At 39.6% G+C, this 22965-nt stretch overlaps 1 protein-coding gene across 1 annotated transcript in view; it reads right to left on the reverse strand.

Annotated features, from left to right (window-relative positions):
- Positions 1 to 22701, reverse strand: part of PDE8B (phosphodiesterase 8B) — a 204832-nt gene extending 182131 nt beyond the window's left edge. Inside the window, exon 1 of the mRNA XM_023520409.1 lies at positions 22363 to 22701. Coding sequence (XP_023376177.1) covers positions 22363 to 22701 — 339 coding nt within the window. The remainder of the gene's footprint in view (positions 1 to 22362) is intronic.
- Between the last annotated feature and the right edge of the window lie 264 nt (positions 22702 to 22965).

The raw sequence follows: 22965 nt of genomic DNA on the forward strand, positions 1-22965 counted from the left end.
TTTAGAACTTCCTACATGTCTTTGTAACAGACACAAGTTCTCCCAGCTTCAGATCTATTGTGATCTTAGATGAAGTCAAACACAGTCCTGTTCAGAACTCTAGTTCTTGTAATAATCCAGGAGTGTCTCTTCAGATGCTCTTCTACTCCAGTGGCTTTTAAAGCATATTTGTTTATTGCTACTACTGGTCTATTATCCCCTGGGGACACAACGTTTCGTGGGGGTCCTCTAGCAGAGGAACACAATGGCAACGCTTGGATATCAGTCCATCCAAGTGCATCCATGTTGAAGTGTTTTGCTTCCTTCATCAGTACTTTTTCTGTGATCCTTGAGTTTCAACAAGATCCCCAGTGACAGCACAATAGCCAAAATGAAGGGTTTTTTTTGTTTTTTTTTGTTTTTTTTGTATTTTGTTTGAGTTACTCAACTGAGAATTTTTCAGAAGAGCAGTTTAAATTTTAATTAAAAGTCAGGGCTCACAGGAGGGCTTGTAGACCATTTCTTCTCATGTAGAAAGAAAATAATCATAACCTGCAGCATAATCTAGTATACTTCTGCCTTGTCACTGGTCAAATAATCCTATGCCAACATCTTTTCCATCATTTGGGGGCTAGTTATAAATAAATTTCCTGTAAAATATTCAATGTGAAATGTTACACCCACATTAACGAATTATTTAAAAGCATTTGAATTTCAAGCAACTAAGCAAATAATTATTTAGTATCCATGTTATACAAAAGACCAGTAAGTGTGTGAAAGGAAATTAAAAAATAGATATAATTCTGATCACCAAGAACTTCTTGATTTGCATTTGCAAAATAAAAATATTTTGCCTTTCAAATGTATATTTCCAAATATGGAGTAATAAAATATTTAAGAAGCCTTTTAAATAAAATGTATGTATAACCAAGCAGCATTTTGATAAGTATGTTTACAAAACTTCCTAGGAAGTGACCAGATGCATTCATTTCCGTAAACACATAATGATTTTCTTTTAATGTAAAAATGAAGAATAAAGAAAAGAAGAGTAAGACAGTAGCAAACAGAAGTCGCAATCAATAGAGATGGCAGCCGCTTGAGAAGAGGTCTTTTTCTAGGGTACTCACTAGCACAGCTCCTCTGGAGGAGCAGCTCTCGGATGGAACATCAGAAGACTGGTAAATACACTCACTGTGACTTCAGCACATACACATTGTTGCTCTTCTTTGGTAAGTACCGACGGTAACTCACAATTACGTTCCAATATTTATTCAAATACTGTCATTACCAGAAATATTATAGTTTAAAGTGTATTACCCTTGGATCTCAAAATTAAACTTTAATTAATGTTCAATATGAACTGAAATATTGAGAGAAGTGTGGTTAAATGCCATATATTTCAACAGATTTAAAGTAATTTGTGGAGGTAAATAGCCATAATCATTTTGCTTACAACACAAACAACCATAGTAAGAATAATCGCTAATATTTATTGAGTAGCATGTGAAGAGCATTCCCTGCATTACCTCACTGAAGCGCGCAGCAACTGCGTCATATAAGCAAATGATTACCTCTGTTTCATCCATGAAAGAATGGAGGTTGGAGAGGTTCAGTAGCTTGACCAAAGTCACAGTTACTAAGTGACAAGGACAAGTCTGCAGTTCAACTGTGTTTGATGGCCAAGCCCAGCTCCCAAACACCCCTCACTCTCTCATGGGATAATGTGTTCTTAAAGCAAAGTTCACATTAGTCATTGGATGATTTCTCAGGGGAAGTGGCAAAGCTACATTGATTTGCTAAAGAAACCACAAGCATCTGGCCAAACTGCATTTTGGATTTTATATTTAAAGGTTCCAAAGTTATCATTGAAAAACAAAACAAAACAAAACAAACAAACAAAAACCAGAGCTGCTTAGCTGCTTAAATGCTAGGTGCCCAAGCACTTAGTCTAGTTCTTGAATCTCTTCTTTCTGTCCACGCTCTCTCCCTTGATGACCCCATCCAGGTTCACAGTTTTAAGTGTCCTCTATATACCGATGACTCAAATTTACGTCTACAGCTAGGACCACCTTTGCCACTATCACTCTCATCCAAGCCACCAACATCTCCCTCCCGAATTATTCTGATGAGCTCCTAACTTGCCTCTTCCAGACGATTCTCAATGTAGCAGGCAGAACAGTACAATCCTAGTAAAACCCTCTAGTGGCTCCCGTCTGGTTCAAAACACCTTGGAAGAGTCCTTACAATAAGACTTACGAGAGTCCTCACAACAGACACATGATGTGCCCAACCCTCACCTCTCATTTCATCTCTCCCTCCCCTCCCTCTCACTTATTCTGCTCCAAAATCACAGGCCTGCCTGTAGTTCTCAAAATGCCAAGAACATTCCAGACTCAGGCTCTACCTCTGTCTGAGACATTCTTCCTCCAGATATCTAGATGGCTTGCTCCCTCACCTCTTTCAAGTATTATCTCAAAAGTCACATTTCAGGAAGATTCTCTCTGGTATACATCACGGTAATTAAGAGCCGAGATCCCATAGTCAGCCACCTTGGGTTCTAACACAAAGTTATAACTTTGCCACTTCCTAATGGAGTGACTTTGAGTTACTTAATCTCTCTGGGCTTCAGTTTCCTCATCTTTAGAAGGAGGATAATAGTAGTACCAACCTAATAAGGTTGTTGTGAGGATTCAATGAATTAATGTAAATTGCTTAGAATGGTGCCTGGCGCATGGGGAGGGCTGTCATAGTTAATAAATCTAAGAGGGTATACATTATAAGACACACCATTATTTTACCTGCCCCTAATATAAATAGTGTCCATTAAAGTAGTAAAAGCTATCAATTATAAGGTACATCCCAATTTTAGAGCTGCAAAAATGTTTTTTGAAAAAGTGTATCTTAACATCAATGAAATGTGATGTGTTAGCTATTTTAGGTCATTTCCTTTCCCCTTCCGTGAATTGTTTTCCTCCCTAACACTTATTACTAACTGAATTTAACATGTGTTAGTGGTATTTATCTTAGTCAGTTTAGGCTCCTAAAACATAGTATCATTTACTAGGTAGATTATTAACACAAATTTTATTTCTCCCCCTTTTGGAGGCTAGAAATCCAAGATCTGAGTGCCAGTGTGGTCGAGTTCTGGAAAGGGCTTTCTTAGGGTTTGCAGACTGTTGATGTCTAGTTGAGTCCTCACACAGTAGAAAAGAGGGTGAGTGAACTCTCTGGGAGTCTTTTTTATAAGGGCACTAAATCCATTAATGAGGACTCCATCCTCATAACCTAATCACCTCCCAAAGGCCCACCTCCTATACCATCAAATTATGGGATAGATTTCAACATCTGAATTTGGGTGGTGGGGTGAGGATACAAACATTCAGTCCATAACAATATTTACATTGTATTTACTTTTTTTTTTTTGGTAGTCTCCACTGGCTAGAATGTAAGCTCTTAAAAGTCAGGAACTTTTGTCCTTTTTTGCTGCTATAATTGAGTATCTTGAACACTGCCTGACACATATCCAATCAATATTTGCTGAACAAATAATGAAAGTGCAAATGAAAAAGGGAAGGATATGAAAGAAATATGCCTTATTGATTGGAAGAACACAGAATTTCAAGATGTGTTAAATGAATGAATGAAAATAGTAAATGAATTACAACATAAGCTCCAGGAGAACAAGGACCATGTTTGTATCCCCTGAACCAAAGACACAGGAGGCACTCAACAAAGTGAGTCTTTAACCGGGAGTACAAGCACAGTCCAGAGAACCTCATTCCCACACTGGCACACAGGAAGTGGGGGTAAAAATGCTGGACATTCACAGCAAAGGCTACTCTGAATATGTCATTCTGAATGGTCACTCTGCTTGTTCTCTTTTGTCATCCCTGAGTCTTCAGTGAAGTCTTCTTGAATATGACAATCCTGTCTTATCCCTATTCTGGGAAGTACAGACAGAATCTCAGGTGTATGGGTTATTAAAGTGTGAAGGAGGGCCCCACTCCCACCCTGAGACCTACATGGAGATGGAAGTAGTGGGAATCAAAGTGGAAAAATGAAAGACCGTGGGATGGAGTCAAGAGCTACCTGGTTCGTAAAGTGTTAGGTTCTGGGGCCATTTTACCAACAAAGGTGACATTCCCTACTGACGGTCAATACTAGAAGGTCATATGAAAACACTGGGCATATGTACCATACTGTCATCGAGAGCTGCAGCTAAGATTCTGGAAATGGGGAAACAGCCAAAGTTATAAGAAGAAAGCCATGGGAGTGCAAGGACCGCAGCAAGGGGATCCCAGAACAGCTGCCAGATGGCATCCTCCTGGGTGCAGCCACTCTGGACATGCCTCAGCCTCTGGCTAGCCTCTACCTTCAACTCCTTAAAAGTATCTCCTATCTCCTGACAATTCTTTTGTATATAATAGGTGCACCAGAAGTACCCAGCACAAAGTAGGTACTCAGCAAATATATGCTAAATGAATGAATGAATGAATGAAAATACATTTGGGCCTTAAATGAAATACTGATTTTGATTGACTTGTTTTCATTATCAATCTTAGGATTCATGTCAAAAGTCAAACTTTTTCCCCCTTAAATGCAAACGACGACGACGACGACAAAAAAAAACCCCTCAGACATATATTAAACTTGGAAATATTAATAAAAGATATTTTGGAAAGGTCTAAAACAAACAAGTAGATTTAATTCAATGCAACAAAAGTCTACTACTAATAATACTATTACTATGTGAGTGAGCGTGCACACACACACACACACACACACCTGGGGTGTAGAGAATGAAACCTCAGGAACTAAATCTCCATGGAGGCGGATGAACTACTAAATTTAGTACAAAATGTCCTTTCAGTTCAGTTCTCCTATTCTGACTAAGAGCTTTCATTTGAAAATTTATCCTGATAAGCTTGTGATCAAGATATAAGCAACACCCATCATATCGGCAGTGCTGGAGGGTTGTGTCCTCAATCCACAGAAGAGGGAGACCTATCTTCCTTAGGGGTCCTTATAACTACCACAGAAATCAGGGCAGGCTCTGCTCCAGGAACTGTTCCAGGGAAGGCAGGGGTATCAAGGTGCTTAGCAGAGAGCAATCTTAGGGCATTATTTCCATATGACAGGCCCTCGTGAAAGGTAGGGCTATCATTGTCATAAGGGAGACATAAAACCAACCAATCAATTGAAGAACAAATCTTTGGTAATCTTGCGAGATTCATAGTGACTGTGTGCTGCCTTCCACTTCACATCAGCTCAGGAGCTGGGGTTGGTAATAAAACCCCACAGCAATAAGCCACAGGGTGAAGTCATGGTTTTCTTACTCCAAACACAAGAAAGAAAACTGATTAGCTCCCGTCACTTCACACCGTCAAGCTCTGACTGCCGTGAATGACACTGCTGGTTAAATCTTCCAATTCAAAGGATGAGCTACTTACAGCAGTATTTCCCTTAAAGTTATTGGTTTTTTTTTTCATAACTTATTTATTATATTTTATCCATTAACACTGGATTACAATTTTTTATCATTAAATGATAAATTAGTCAGACAAAGCAATGATGCACTCACTAGGTTTCCATGACAACACTGCACAAAAAGTTCAACCTGCTGCATCACCATGAAGCACTTTGAAAACCATTTCCTAGCAACCCCATAGGCACCCAGAGACACAGACCTTCATCTGCTCTTTGCTCAAACCTGGGAAATTTACACGCATGGCAACAGAGAATGGGTCACTTGGTTATCACTAACATTTCAAGTGGGAATAGTTCATCAATGTATGCAGCAAAATAATTCCCTTCTCTGTCTGCAGGGAGACACATGCTGCTATCCAGATGTCTCTAATAAACTACGTCTTCCCCTCAGCTATGGCTACCAAAACCCTAAACTAAATTCTACTTTGACTAATTTGACTTGAAGACAAGTGACAGCCTCAGAATAATTCACTAATATCTACACACTAATCTGAAAATGAGGACTTTATAAATCACCAATTTGAAAGCTAGCGTGGCTCGCTCTGTTTCAGGTCCCTCGCAGTACAATGACATGCACTAATGCACTGAAAATAAGAAAAAAAGTACAACGTTTAAGAGACTTCACAACGAAGTTCGCCACCTAAAAGATAAGAAGCTTTTGCATAAGTAAATGTGAAATAGTGGAATTTTTTAAAAAATGAGAAATAGACTTATTTTCTAGACTTGCAATACTTCTCAGAGTTATCCAAAATAACACCTTCTAAAATTAACAACAAATAAAGAATGTACTCACTGTAAAATAGATGGTTATTGTACAAACTGGTCTCCATTTGCAAACCACCTCCCAGAGGCTCACCTCTGTCTGCATCATTCATGCATCACCAACCTCCCTTCCCAGCTGGTCTCACACTGGGTGCTGCCAATGGGAGGCACTGGCAGGGCAATTGCTTGTGCCTTCATAAGTACAGCTCCTGCTAACTTATGTTGGCCTGACTGCCAACAATACTCTTTCCTCTTTTGGCCCCTTCAGCCCTAGGACAGGTTAGAGCTTCACACAGTTGCCAGTCAGGGAACTCACCTCAATGGCCCATCCCTAACCTCTGCTCACACCTCTGTAAGCAGAATCTCCATTTAAGTCTCTTCATTAGAACCATCTGGAGTGAACCTGTTTAGATCCTGACTGATGCAACCTGATAACTGCAATAAATTCCGAATTAATATATAACAAAACCATTTGTCTGTCACACAATTCCTTTTTGACGTTATTATCATTATGATCTTTTCTACCTTCTTTATTATATAAAAGAAGTTAGAAAAGGTGATTTGAAATTCCCTCCTTTAAAGCCTAAACCCAACTCATTCCACTGTAATAAGGGAACAGCAGCCTAAAGAGAAACAGAATGTTTCTTTAGCAACTTTATGTCCACCTACAAAGCAATGCTATTTAACAAAAATAAGCAGCAGGAAGAATAGGAAAAGTAGGAAAGGCAGGTTTTCACGAACTTTCCTTAAGTCCTTTTGGGCTGGGCCTTCATAGCTTGGCTTGTTTTGTTTGCTGTATTGCCAATATCCATACGATCAGCTGCATCTGCATTTATATGAGCATGTAGAAAATGCATTCCAAAATAACTACACACGGATTTTGCATGAACCACCATCTGGGATTTATCTTTACCACTATTACCTCCAAATCAGCAAAACAAATATCAAGAACCAACACACACTGTCTGACTCATTGTACACAAACCAGAAACCTGGCCCCACATTTAATTTAGTGCTTCCAATGATGTTTTATTCATATTAAGCTCCTGAACCAAACCTAAACCTTAGTTTCCAACTTGTAAAAATGGTGACTTCTCACTTAAGAGACCTAAATCAGTGTACTCAGGAGCACCACCTGTGGCAGTAAAAGTGTTGTTTAAGAATTCTTGAAACTCCAAGTCTCTTGCCTTTCCTCAGGATCTTAGCAAATACTTCTCTTAGACTGTGTAAGCTTTTAAATGCACATGCGGGGGACAATTACATTGTGATTCTAGAGATCTGGAACAGGGCTCCACAGGGGATTCTGGCATACATTGGTGAATGGCATACATGGCTGTATGGTATGGGTGTATACATGAGCATAAAGCCCAGTGTGGGAGTTATGCCTGTCCTCTGCCTTCCTGAGCTAAAAGGCTGCTGTGTAAATAAAAATAATGAGGAACGCTAACATGGTTACTCTGGGGGATCCCCCAAATCTAGAAGAGAACCAAGACCCAAATTCATGTCAGATTTCACCTATGGTATCTCATTTAATTCTTAAAAACGATCAGAATTACCCATCATGAAAATGCAAATCAAAACCACAATAAGAGCCCACCTCACACCCACCTGAAAGACTATTTAAAAAAAGACAGATAATCACAAGTGTTGGTGAGGATGTGGAGAAATAGGGACTCATACATGCTAATGGAAATGTAAAATGGAGTAGCTACATTGGAAAATAGTTTGGTGGTTCCTCAAAAAGTTAAAGTTGCCATACAGCCTAACAATTCTACTCTTAGTATATACCCCAAAGAAATGAAAGTATATATTCACGCAAAAACTTGTACAAGAACGTTCATAGCAGCATTACTTATATTAACCAAAAAGTGGAAACAACACAAATGGCCATCAATGGATAAATGGATAAAGAAAAAGTGAGATATCCATATAATGGAATATTATTTGGCGATAAGAGGGATAAAATACTGATAAATGCTACAATGAATGAACCGTGAAAACATGATGCTCAGTGAAAAGTAGCCAGACACAAAAGGCCACATACTATTTGAGCCCATTTATATAAAATGTTCAGAATAAGCAAATTTACAGAAACAGAAAGCAGATTAGTGATTGCCAAGGGATGCAGAGAAGGGGAACTGGAACTGACTGCTAAAAGGTATGGAGTTTCTTTTGGGGGATGATAGAAATATTCTAGGATTAGACAGTGGTGGTGGTTGTACAACATAATGAATATACTAAAAACCACTGAATTGTACTCTTTAAAATGATAAATTTTATGTTATGTGAAATATATCTCAATGAAAGAAAAAGCTGGTGATATGATGCTTCATATTCCACAGCATTACTCAAAATACAGCAGCACTAGGCATGACCAGACAGGAACTCCCCTCCCATGGTCTAAGCTTACCAAAATTTTCATACTAACTCTCCTTCTATCAAATGTTTGCAAGGAAGATAAATTCTGTATTTGATTCTATCTCCTATCACTGAGGCATATGGTTTGACTAGAAAGTAAATTTGCATAGTTACACTAATTCAATTGAGAACATAAACATTATAAAGAATTTGAGTTAAGCTTTCCTGTAGCCAATCACTAAATTTACAATCCTACGTACACACATATAGACCTCTTCTTCCTATACTTCCTTTCCTTCTCCCCACTTCTGTTTCCCTTGGTCCCCAACAAGGATGTTCTGCTAAAGCTAAGCCAAAAACTGGGCATCATTCCAGATATTTCCATCTCCCACATCTGCTTCATCCAAACACCAAATAACTTCTCTATTTAAAAAATATAAATGTATTCCTTCCTCTCTGTTGCCTGAGAGAGAGAGAACCAGACATTGTGTGCCTCCTGATGAAGGTACAAAACACTACTCATAAGGTAGTCTTGCCAAAGTAAATAAACCCAAATCCAACCAATATACCTCTAGACCTAACTACCAATATACCGGGAATACAGTGCCTGAAAAATGTGGTAATGATATCACAGGAATGTAATCAGCAAAATCCAGACTATGAGAAACTCTGCAGACTATGAGAAACTGTGCAAATGACAGTTTCTTCAACAAATCGCACGGGAAAAAGAGAAAAGGGGACCTATAGATTAAAAGATACCCAAGAAACATAACCAATTACAACAGATGGATGGATCTTACTCCAGAGATGATTAAAATAACATTTTTTTAAAAAAAAAAACAAAGACATTTATGAGATAATTAGGAAAATTTGAACATTGTCTTGGTATTTGATGATATTAAGAAGCTATTTTAATTTTGAGGTATGCTAATAGTATGATGGTTGTTTTTTAAACAGTCCTTATCTCTTTGAGTTACATGCTGAAATAATTACAGCTGAAGTAATATAGTGTTTAAATTTGCTTAAAAATAATCCCATAGTAGGGAGGAGTATGGGTGGTAGGTATAGATAAAGGAATAGCCTTAATTTTATAAATGTTGATGCTGGGTGGTATGTACCTGAAGTTCTATTATACAATTCTCTCTACATCTGAACTTTTCTATAACAAAAATATTTTTAAATGAACTTTCAAAGATCAGCATGTATACTGTTATCAGTAGCAGGCAACACTTATTGAGAGTTATATTCAAAGCTAACGACGTCACATATATTAATTATGTCATCCCCACAACAACTCTGAGATAGGTACTTTTATTATCCTCCTTAGACAAAGGAAAAAAATGAATATTAAAGATGTTACAACACAAAACTAAGTAAGAGAACCTAGTTCTCTCTGATATCAGACCCCAAGTGTCCGGCAGGAAAAATAGAAACCACTCTGCATATATTAAACAGAGATGAATGTAGAGAACTGTTTATATGGTGTTGAAAGGTATGGAAGAGCAAAAAGAAGATGGGAGTAAGCTGGAGAAACTAAGAAGATAGAAGCGTAACACCCAGAGATCAGAAACTGTGAACACCCTGAGCTGACACATTGCTCATCAGCAGAGGTGCTATACCATCACTATTAAACTTGTCCCACTGCCACTTAGCAGAAGCCACTGCTATTATCTCTTCCTTTCGCCCACATCCCAATTTCCTACCAGTACCTCCTACTTGCAGAATCTGAGAAGAGATCAGCTGGCAAAGGAATCTGGAATATGCAGTTTGTAGACTTCTAGCCCCACATAATACATAGGAGAATATGGAAAAGCAGGAATGGAGCTGAGAACCAAGAGACACAAAGAACCAACACAACTACTGTGCTATACTTGTCAAGTTACAATGTCAAATTATAATCGCGTCATTTATAACTCTTATGTGAAGTTTCACTCTATTCTTCCTTTTTCTCATTTAAATAGCTATTATGTGACCATTAAGCACTGAAATGTGCCAGTCCATATAGTGATGCCCTGTAAGTGTAAAATACATTCTAGATTTCAAAGACTTAGTTACACGTACACACACACACACACACACACACACACGTTCATGAGGACCTCGAAGGTTTACAGGGACTGTACATCTGTAATACTTGTATCAATCCTTTTGATGATGCATTACGCCCACTTTACAAGCAGGAGAAGTTATACAGCTTCTCCAAGGTCACAAAGCTTGTGTAAGACAAAGCGGAAACTCAAGCCCTGGACAATGAATATCTTTCCATCATACCAGGTTGCCTTTTTGTAGCCACAAATATTATAGGAAGAAAGCTACAGCAAGGTTTGGTACGACCTGTGATGAGGACAAGACATCATGGGCATCACTCACTCACAGGGTCGCCAGGAGTCAGAGCCAATTCAACAGCATGCAGTAACAACAATAATGACTAGGAAAGGCGAGGCCTCCACTGCCAAGTGGTAAGTCCTCATCTGCCAAAAAAGAAAAAAATTTTTAGGCTGAGGACATAATTTAATCAACTTAGCTCGAACTATTTCTTCAAGGAAAGTGCATCACCAACTTCAATAAGCTCCTTCCAGCCAAATATGGGCAATTAGAACACCCGAAATATAACTGCAACGAGTTAACACATATCAAATATATGTGTGGTCTATAATGATACTAAATAAGCAAACAGAAACAAGTAAATAAATTTTTGTCACCTTAAGGGAATGCAAGTAACTCATTATTTTGAACTCATTATTTTGAAAACTGGAAATAAGAGGGAGATTCATGCATTTAACCTGACTTTTCTATATAAACTGTGTCCCAGGGAAACCAACTAGTTGGTGAGAGGAAGTTTCTCTTTTTAGAGACATTTCAGCTAACAAATGAAAAAGAAATGATAGAACAAGAATATCACCATTTTATACCCCCTAATGATGGATGGATGCAAGCACGGTTCGTTAGTACTGGTAAGCATCACAGCAAAGAAACAACCAAACATTTTGTTTCTTGATAAGAGAACATAGTATCATCTAAAATGTATTCTTGACCACTCCCACCCCCTAAAACCGAACATAATTTGAGCAAACCTCTAAATCTAAATACAAGCTTCTAGCCAACACAGAAGGCAGAGAAACATGTTAGATACACCCCAGGAATGCAAAAAGTAAAATGAAGATTTGGGGAAAACCTACAGGACAAACAACCCAGAGTCCTCAACAAACTAACTGCAAGTGAAAAGACAGGGATGGGGAACCTATAGATAAAAAGAGACTTAGAAGATACATCAACCAATCATAATCAGTGAACCTTACTTAGATACTAACAAGCTAAAAAACTAATAAGACAATTAGAAAAATGTGGTTATATTAAGTACAGTGGTTGCTACAGACTGTCTATCCCCACCATTCACATGATGAAATTTTAACCCCCAATGTGACAGTATTAGGAGGTGGGGTCTTTGGGAGGTGATTAGGTCATGAGGGTGGAGCCCTCATGAATGGGATTAGTGCCTCATAAAAGGCCAGAGAGTTCCCTTGTCCCTTCTGTAAAAGTGGGGACACAGTGAAAAGACTATAGGCTATGAACCAGGAAGGAGGTCCTCATCAGACACTAAATCTGCTAGCTCCTTGATCTTGGACTTTCCGTCCCCAAGAACTGTCAGAAGTAAATTTCCGTTGTTTGTAAGCCACCCAATCTATGGTATTTTTGTTACAGTAGTCCAAAATGACTAAGATAGCAGTGATTAAACTTTTTGGTGTATAATGGTTTTGCAATTAAAAAAAGAATTATTAGAGTTAAAAGATATACATTGAAATGTTTGTAGATGAAATAGAAAATAAGTGACTCAAATACATGAGACACATCTCTTTGCTGGAGATGAAATAGCAGAATGAAAAGAGGGCAGTTTAGCAGGCAGCGCTCTGAGTCTCTAGCTGCATGAAGTTGGTCAAGCACTTCACCCCATCTCTGTCCCTACACCACCTGAACCCCTCACCTCCTAGGAGCATCAATGATCACTTAGGATAATTACTTCCTAGGGGAACTTCATAGGTTCTCCCTCCTCTGCCTCATCACCCTCCAATTAAACCCACTTCTCCCAAAGGAAACATGTACAAAAGAAACACTAGTTCTAATTCAATTTTATGTTCCTCTCAAAGCAATACTGTTTCAACACTGTAAATATATTCCAGCTACATAATGATCCAAACATTACCTTTTGGGGCTAACCTAGAAACCTAAATGCTATGTATAACATTGTTTCTATATGAAAATCCTTTCCCAGTACCGATTAGATGCCTTACAAAGCATATTTTTGTCGTGTACCCTAAATATAAAAGGGTTGCCTTTTCCATTAATTCAAAGCATTTTCTGATTTTTTTTTTTTATTAAAAATTCTCACCTTTGAAACACAGAAAAGGTTCTAGCCTTTTACCCCACCTCTTTCTCCCTTCTTGAAAATCTCAACAAAGGGAGAGGAGAATGTGTCTGCAACTCTCTTCCTTGTCACTGCCCTTAGGGAGGTGAGAGTAATGGAGAGTAATGGACCACACTCCATGCCCTCGCCAACTTCTCCCAAAGGGATGAAGGCTCCATGATCAGAGTCCTAGGGGGACAGATCACTGCAGAGAAAGGTGCTGGGCTTTGGAAAGCTCACAGTGGGTTCCATGTGTCACCGAGTAGATGAACAGAGAGGCTGGCCAAAGGGACAAGAAGGCCTGTGGGGGGTGTAATAGGTTAGGGAGCCCAGAATAGGCTTTGCAGACCCAGCCTTACAGATTTGGGAGGAAGAATACAGAAAGCCTCGTGCAAATGTGTCTGCCTAAGCATCCTTTCCCAGCACCACTTCCCATTGGGGGGTGGTGGAGCGGGGAGAGAGAAAGATTCCACACACGTACATGGTAGACTCTGGGAAGGCAATATTAATCAGAGCTGGCTCAGCCACTGACAAAGCTGATCCTTTACACTGTCGTCTTTATTTGGCTGCCACTCTTGTGGGTATCACTCTTTCTTAAAGGAACTCTGGAGAAGAGATATGGTAGCCAGAGTTTCTATTAGATTATGGGGAAAAGAGAAACCTTTAGCCCCAGGCAAAGCTCAGCTCAAAACACTACTGAGGCTTCTGAAGCTTCAATCGGCAGAGTGCCTTTTGCTTTTCTCACAGTTGCCCAGTTTCTAAACTAAGACTGTGGATCAGTTTCTTAAGCTGAAAATGAAGATTAGTCTCATGTGGCCCAAAGACTACTCACTCATGGGTGAGGTTTGGACTACTGGGTCATTACTGGTCTTCATAAACTGGTACTTTCCTCTCCATTTAGCTATTGCTCTTGCTTGATGCTCTCTGAGCAGGAACCCTGGAGTGGACAAAAGCCTCACCTGCCCTGAACTCATCATCACGTTCCAGGTCCAGAGCTTTGATGTTATTTGTGGTTCTGATGTCAGAAAATAGCATTTTCTTTTTATACATATTAGTGTATAAAAAGTGTGATAGGTTGCTAAAAGGTCTCTCATGTGTCTTTCTGTAAACTTTTCCAAAATTTAGGGTCTTCTCTCAGTTTTGTGACTCACAGGCAACTGGATCCTTGTAGCTAATCACTACACCTTCTTCTCTGAAAGAAAACAGTTCTTAGATTTACAGTGTATAATTTTCCCAACAATATACTACATCTGACAGCACCTAAAATGTAGCCATATAAAAACAACAGAGCCTATGCAAAATGGCTTTAAGCCCAAGGGTTCAGGTTACAGATTTACACCAACGAAGAATTCTACATGGAACCACCTCAAGTTAACACCAAGACCCTAACTTTCAAAGGCAAAAGCCTTGTGTAGGTCCAACAGTAATGGAATTCATACTCCATCCTGGGACTCTGGCAAGATTTTATCACGTTACCTCCTATGGAAATACAGCTGATGCGCACCAAGCCCATGTCTGTGGCAGAGGTTTTCAAAGCTTCAAGATAACACAGTCAGTCACCTACACTGGGTAAATCAATCAACTTGAAAATTGGATACATTTCCCAATAAAAAACAATTACGTTTCAAAAATATCTAAATCTACATAACCAAAAACCTCAATTGCCAAAACAAATGATAGCAACAACAGGATTACGCAACTAATGTTTGTACGATACAAAGTGCCAAGTACTGTGTTCAGTGAAAATAATGACATGTTATGCCATAGCTTCTCCAATTTTGTATGCATTTTACATTCTCCACTTATCTCAAAACAGCATTGCAGTTCAAGGTAACAGCAGAATTACAGAGAATATGTAAGAGAAAAAAACCCACCCACAAGGCCCCCCTGATCACCCCACTACTACCTGTTTATCACCTCTCTGCTCTACACAACTCTGCAGTTCCAGTACCAGTCTTGGGCCTTCAGGTCTCTGTGAGAGGCTGTAAAGCTTAATAGATAAGAGTCTTCAAGTTGGATTCAGACAATCTTGTATTCAAATTTTAGCCCTCATCTGAAGCAATTTATTCCACCTCTTGCAGCCTCATTTCCTCTTTTGTAAAACAGGAATAAGAATTTGTAGCTCATAGCGTTTTTGTGCACATTAGGTGAAACAATGTATATGAAGTACTCTGCAAATAGCAAGGACTTTAATAGCTAAATTATATCTATTGTACATAACTTGTTGGGAAATGTACAAACCATACATGATAATTTGAATTGCCTTGTAAATGAGATAACCATAAAGTATTCTTTCTTTCATTGATGGATTATCCAAAAGCAAAAGTGCCTCCTGATTTTTTATTATAGCGATCACAAGCTTCTAAACTACTTTTCTGTGAACTGTTCCTAAGAAGGCAGAAAGGAAGAGGTGAAAGAAGTTGATGGTAAAGAGTAAAGCATCGAATCCTGAATGAAAGCTTTTATCCACCAATGGAAGGAGAGAGGAAATGGGGAAGATGCTAGCAACAGAATCTAAACTAACCTATACTGTAATGTGTAAAAAGCAGTGTTTTTTTTCTTTTAAAATTTAATTATTTTTAAAATTTTTCAATTAGTTAACATTCAATATTACATTAGTTTCAGATGTACAGCATAGTAATTAGACATTTATATAAGTGATACTTATCTGACACCATACTTAGTTATATTTTTGACTATACTGTCTATGAAAAAGCAGTTTAATATTAAAACAATAAAACTATGAAGACTTCTGCTATAAGATAAAGGCAACATCTATTTTTAAAAATGAATTCCTGAACACATTTGAATATTTTTAAATGTTTTAAATATACGTGTTCTTTATGGAAAGCATCAACTTATAAACATACTTAAAACTCATTTATTAACCTTTTGATGCTACTGAGAGAAAGTATAGAGAGCAGGAAAGTACAAACTGAGCCAAAATATAATAAGCTAGCTAAGCTGGGATCCCACTTAGGGAATTTCCCACTTAGGATGAGGGCTTTCTTTCACCACCCTGATCTCTGAGCTTTGAGATCGTAGAGGGAGCGAGCAGTGGGCAAGGGGCAGAGGAAATGATAGAAACATGTCGATTACGAACTGAATGTTTATGTCTCCCTGAATTCCTATGTTGCAGCCCTAACTCTGATGGTATTTGGAGGTGGGACCTTTGGGAGGTAATAGGGTTTAGATGAGGTCATGAGGGTGGGATTAGTGTCCTTATAAGAGGAGAAAGAGAGACCAGAACTTGCTTGCTCTCTGCCATGTGAAACCACAACAGGATGGCCCATCTGCAAGCCAGAAAGAGTACTCTCACAAGGAACAGAATCTGCTGGCAACTTGATATTGAGCTTCCCAGCCTCCAAAATAGTAAGAAATAAAGGTCTGTTGTTTAAGCTTGTTCATGGTATTGTTATAGCAGCTAAGAAAATGTCTGAGCAGAGTCAAGGAGGAGAATGAGCTGAAGAAGAGGATACGTTTTCAGCAATAACTTAGAGGTCTACAAGCAAGACAACTAGACATATTTTAACATCATTAGTCATTAGACAAACAGGAAACATAAACAATAAATTAAGCAACCATTTAAAAAACACCATTATTAAAAGCCAGACAGAAAAGGTTGAAAATCACATGGTATTACTTATATGTGGAATATAAACCTAAAAGCAACAAATGAACAGGACAAACAGAGAGAGACTCATGGACATGGACAATAAACGAGTGGTTACCAGAGGGGAGGAAAGAGGGAAAAAAATTTTTAAAAAAATATTATAAAAGAAAAACAATACTGGGAGGAAATAAATGTAACTTATTAAAATAAAAATAAATAAATAAAAACACCATTATTCACTTGAAACATTAGACTTTGTTAATCAACGTCACCATAATAAATAAATAAATAAATAAATCACCATTATTTTAGACAATCATCAAAATTGCCTATTTCAATTTGCGTTTACCAGGGTATCTCCACCGATGCAGAACATCTTTAAACACTTGGTACAGAGAACCTTCTGGGGTATGGTCAGAATGCTCTCTATCCTGCTCTTGAAAACCTCCATCAATGGGCTTTCTGGTCCTCTGGTTTCTAGATGTTATTTGGCCAAAGGGAGTCACTGACCTGGCCAGAGATGGATGAAAGGGAGGACAATTGAATGGGGAGTATTTACTCCCTTGGATCCCCCTGCCAGGCCACAGGCCTCCAATGGTTGCATTCCTCCTTAAGACCACAGTTTCTGGGGGGTTTCTCTATCCTACAGGGGTGGCTTCTCAGGTTCCCATAATCATTCCCTCCCATTGCCTTTTTAGGTGGAAACAGCTCCCTCTTTTTCTAGTCTTAGGGTGCTTTAGCATCATTTGTTAATTTCTCTTCATTCTGCCAACACATCCAAAGTAGTCCCTTCTTTATATTAAACTAAACCCTTGTGAACATTCAATCTGTTTCCTGTCCAGACAGTATTTGATCAGGTGTGAGGAAAGCCTGGTTAATTAGTCTTGCCTAACCTAGGTGCAGGCTTTACTTATCATCCTCTGATTAGTCACCAGAGTCTCCTATGGACCCTGAGTTCTTCACATTCAGCAGAGAATCCCAAATAAAACAGAGAGTAAATAGCTTTTGTTACCCAGTCAGAAGTCTCAACATGGTTCAACAGCTCTTGCCTTTGCTGAGCCCCTGAATTCCAGATTTTATGTGCCTACCTGGCCCCAAAGTACTTACCAACTCCTCCCCGACTCTGCTGGTTTTCCAGACTCTGGACTCTGTCTTCTTACCTGCTTCTGTGGGGCTCACTCCCTCTTTCCTATTCTGATTCCTGGCCTTAATTCATTACCACCTGGTGCCACAAGATCTGCCCTGCCCTCGCCAGTATGCCCTGTCCTGCCTGGTAGTCACCAGGGTGAGATTTCAGTAGAGAAGTATCACCTCTGAAAAGTTAACTTGCACAGTTACCTTCTGTTTTGAGGAATTATTTAATAAAGTCAAAAGAAAGTATTATCTGATAGTCTTTAAAAATTAATGTTAACTGCTGAAGAAAGCAGTGAAAATTAGGAAAATTTGTTCACTGGTTATAATTAATGTATTGGGAGACTGGGAAGGGACTAAATTGTGATAAAATGAGCTACAGCTGAAAGTAAATTTGAGTTTTACTAAATCAACTTGCAAAACTTACTTGGGCTTACTATACCTAATGCTCCATTTTAAAATGAAAAAATAATGGTGGAAAGGACTAGCAAGAACTCGAAGAGTTGAGCATTGAATATGAGTCTGTATCATGTCATGCCAGCCTGCTTTAAGCTCTTCCCTTGCCTTATAATTTTCCATCATTTAAGACACGGCTCCAGCAGGGAAGAAGCATCATGAGGTACTGTGATGGCACTGCAGGACATCAGGACCTATAAACTCCAGTGGGTCCTAAGGGGAAGTCCAAACTCAAGAAACCAGAGTGGGCTACATGGTCCAGCACTCTCTCCACTTACAGACTTTCAGCTAACCTTGGCGGCTCAGAGTTTGACTTCACGAATGGAAATGGCAGGTGGCTCATATAAAAGTAAACTAAGATGAAAGCAGGGCTGTAACTAGTACCCCAAATACATGCAATGTGGTACCATAAACTCTGCTAAAGGTGGCCCCACCTAATTCACCTGGTCAACTGACAATCAATTTAATGCCTTTAAAAGCAGTGGTTCCCAAAGTATGGTCCCCAAATCAGCAACACCAGCATCTCCTGGAAGCTTGTTAAAAATCGAAATTGTCAGGCCCCATCCAAAATCTATTAAATCAGAAACTCTGGGGGGTGGGCCTAGAATCTACAGTTTAACAAGCCTTCCAGGTGATTCTGATATGCACTAAATTGAGGGACTATTGACTTAGAAAAAAATGACGTTTTTCAAAACAGTTCTACCCCTCCCCTATGATAAAAATCTCATTATTTACCATAAAACCAGAAAAAAATATCTCTTTATTTTCCCTTTATATATAGTCAACTCTAGGAAGTCATGGAATGGATAATATAGAAGTCATTAATCACTGGCTTAGGCACACCCTTTTGCAAGAGATTCACCATCCTCATTAGGCTTTGCTTACCAAACTTCATGCATATTTCCTGAATCCCTAGTGTCTACAATAGATTCGGGCGTAAATGCTGGCTGAGTGAATAAATAAGCATGATGAATGAAAGAGAAAGGGAAAATTGGTGATGCTGCCTATCAGCACAAAATCATTTGGAAACTAACAACCTCCTGTGCTTGATCCACAAAACATAACCTACATAGAGGCGGCCGCCAGTGGACTGTATGTGTCAATAAAGACTCTTTTCTACAACTGGCTGCCTAGTCTCAGATGACTCCCCAGCCACAACAGCTGGTATGAGAAAAAACTTGTAAGAATCCCCAGATCTTCCCAGAGAGTCAACCATCTCCTCTAAGGATTTCTGAACAAGAATTATAAAACTGGCATAATATCAGGAGTGAGCATTCTGCAGGATTCTCCTGTTGGAGTACTATTTTTAAAAAGGCAAACAGAGGGAGATAAATTGCTACGAAGTTGCATTTTTACAGCAATTGGGAGACAAATCTAACTTCTTACCAGAAATGGAAACCCATGATATCACTATACTGCATATGAATTATTAATGTTTATAATTTTTTAAATTAGGTATTCAGGAATGTTCCTGTTGACATCATGTTTGACATAATGCTTCATCATCCTAAAAGCTTAATGAGATGAATTATTGCTAGAAAAGAGAGAGATCAAGCATACACTTTTGTACTCTGGGGAATACCAGAGACCAAGCAGATAATGAGGATATGGTTTATAATTGATGTACAAAGAGGAAATACAAAAAAAAAATTATTACAACCCACCATTGTAAACAGGACAAAATGGCAAAGACCTCGCTTTTCCACCTGAACATTTTTTAAAGGGGGAGCAAAGGAGGGTCATGACTTGCAGCTATCTCAAATTCTTAAGGTGGGAGAATTTTTATTCTAAAAAGAAAGTATTTATAAAACTACTATACGAAAGAGTATGGAACATGTGAAGACTGAAAAAAATAATACAGCATTGAATCACGAGTCCTAAGAGAATACTATTAAATATATTAAAGCAATTCAGTAATAATTCTGTAAGATTTGTATAAATAATAATTCTGGTCTCAAATTTAATTTCAAATCTATAGTTTCTCAGATCTACACATGCAAATTAGTGTTGACTCACTAAACCAGCAGTATCATTCCCAACATTCCTAGTAATGGCTTGGAATGAATTAAGCTCTTATTAGGAAATCTCGATAAAGCAAAGTGAGTTAAATTCCAATCCAGGTCAAGCCTTTTAACACTTCAGACAAGTGGCAATGATGTTTATACAAGCTTATACTAGCTGCTAATAATTGGGACTCACTTTTCCTCCAGATTTTACTCCATTTGGTCTCTAAGTAGCCTCTTGAGGGAATTATTAAAACATAAGGAATGAATTCACTCATTATTTTCTTTCACTGAACAAACATGGAGTAGCTGGAGTTGCCAGGTACGAAATTGGGATTCTTGCTACTCTGAAAGGCAAAAATACACAATTTCTCTGAAGCAACCAAAAAAGTATCAGAATTCATAAGTTGTCACCATTCTGAACTACTGCTTTATGACTTAAAACTCTTTTCAACAAAAAGACAAAAGGACAGCCTTGACTGATAACATCTCAATTTAACTATTTCACCAAATATAAAATTTTATTCTCCTGAAATTTCTCCTAATGCTAACTTTATATGAATCGGTGTGCTTAGAAAAAAAACTTGACAAAAGGAAAATGTATGGTTCAGCCTATGCTTCTACAACAAATGTTTAATTGGTAGGTTATACTGTCATGAATCCAGGCCTCTAGTCTTTGGAAATTTTATCATCACATGGTTAACGTTCAAAAGCTAGAAGAGAAAGCTTATACCTGGCATATAGTAGGTACTCAGTAAATGGTATTTTTATTAAAAGGATAATTATATTATCATTTTTATATAGAAAATTTTTATGCTCTTATATTTATTAAAATGATTATCGTATTATACGATTATTACCAGATAAACCCTAGAACTATAAATGAGTATTAGTTAAGCTTCATGTTACAAAACCAGATGCTGCTTAATATGTTCACTGAAAGAAGCTTTTGGTCCTCTAGACTGAAGCCAATACATGTCACCCTTCTCTTCATCCATCCACTGAGAGCTGACTATATCCAACGAAGACTAGGAGGCTCTGCACACTAAGCCAATTATTGAACAACTTTTCAAGTATTGAATACATATTTGTGTATATTCAATAGAACAGTTCCTTTTAATCCACTAACCATGTAAAAGCTGTGATTCTATCTAACATTAAGAGTCATAGAAATATATTTTTTCTTCTGCAAAATGGGATGTGCCACTGTCATTCTGTCTGCTATCAAGATAAAAGGCTCAATGGACAGATTTTTACAATGAAAACCCTCTCGGATTTAATAGTATTTTGAGAACATACAGAAAAGATTAATATAATATTGTATGCCAACTATAATTGAAAAAATTTTAATTATTTTTTAAAAATACCTAGTGATTGCTTTAATCATTTAAACAATTTTCTCCACTTCCTCACAATTCCACTCTCCTGAAAGATGAGGTGTAGAATGTTCATCTTTAGACAGTTGCACTGCACTCACCATAGCTCAGCTAACCCTCCAAACTCACACCAGATTCTCTCAATTATGCCCAGGTTGCAACCAACTCAAACAAGGGACAAACAACAGGTTTCACTCTGGTTCTCTTCCTCCATTCCCTTACTACAGTTCCCCATAAAACACAAACACACCCTCATTCATTCACAAATCCCCACGCGTGGTTCTAAGACTCCGTGCAGCCGGGCTGGTAAAAATTTGAACACGAGGCACTAATGTATCCTTGTACCGAGTCGACACCATTCACTTACAAGACAAGCAATTCCAGCCCGGTGCTCAGATTGCATTTAATCAGACTCGCCACCAAATGCTCTCAATGATACCCACCCCTTCTCCTGCATTAACGGAGCCACAGCCTTCCTATCTCTCAATGAGAAACCCGCTAGCCCACCAGCTTCTCACTGTCCTCCCTTCTCCATTCGTTCTCCCCAGAACCAGCTCCCAAGACCCCTCTAGGGGTCTTTTCTGCTCACATTTCCTGGGCCCTCATTACCCCCACAAGTGGAAAAGTAAACTCCACGTTATTGACAACCTCCCCAATCCCACCGCGTCATTGACAACCTCCCAACCCGACCGCGTCACCACCACTCAACTCCGCTGGAGCCCCTCACCCATTCGAGCCCACACGGACGGGACGGGCGGCCCCCTACCAGTCTGTGCCTCTGCGCCTAGCGTTTACCTTGACGCTGGAGTAGCTGGTCTGGGTCTCGGCCTCGGCACTGCTGCAGCAGTGGCGCCTCCGGCCCCTGCAGGTGGTCGTGGTGGGGGCTGCAGAGCCCTCGCTGCTGCCGCTGCCCAGCTCAGCGCGGGCCCGGCGGATGCGGACAGCGCCGGGGGGTCCCGACGCGCGGCTCTGGGGGACGGCGTCGGCGGCGTCGGTCTGGACGAAGAGGCCGTGCAGCGGGGCCGTGGGGCCCTGCGACACGCTGGTGGTCTGCCGGGGCGAGTTGGACTCATCTGAGTCCCGGCAGTAGATCACGCCGCTCTGCGAGACGTGGATGCTGGGGGCGCAGCCCATCCCTCGGCCGGGATCCCCCACGCCCCGCCTGCGCCCCTGGCCTCCCGGACCCAGCGCACTCGCGGCCACCTGCAGTGAGGGGGCGGATGCCTCCGCGGCGGCGGTGGCAGCGCCCGAACTGTGCGCCCCCCGGCCTGTCTGGCTGCGGTTCCGACGGGCTCACTGCGGCGCCCCCCGCCGAGCCTCCCGGGGCCGCGCGCGTCACCCCAACTTTCCCTTTTGGGCCATCTTCCTCCCCGAGCCGGGGAGCACGCGCACACACAG

This window comes from Pteropus vampyrus, unplaced genomic scaffold, assembly GCF_000151845.1.
Source record: "Pteropus vampyrus isolate Shadow unplaced genomic scaffold, Pvam_2.0 Scaffold262, whole genome shotgun sequence".
Taxonomy (NCBI): Eukaryota; Metazoa; Chordata; class Mammalia; order Chiroptera; family Pteropodidae; genus Pteropus; species Pteropus vampyrus.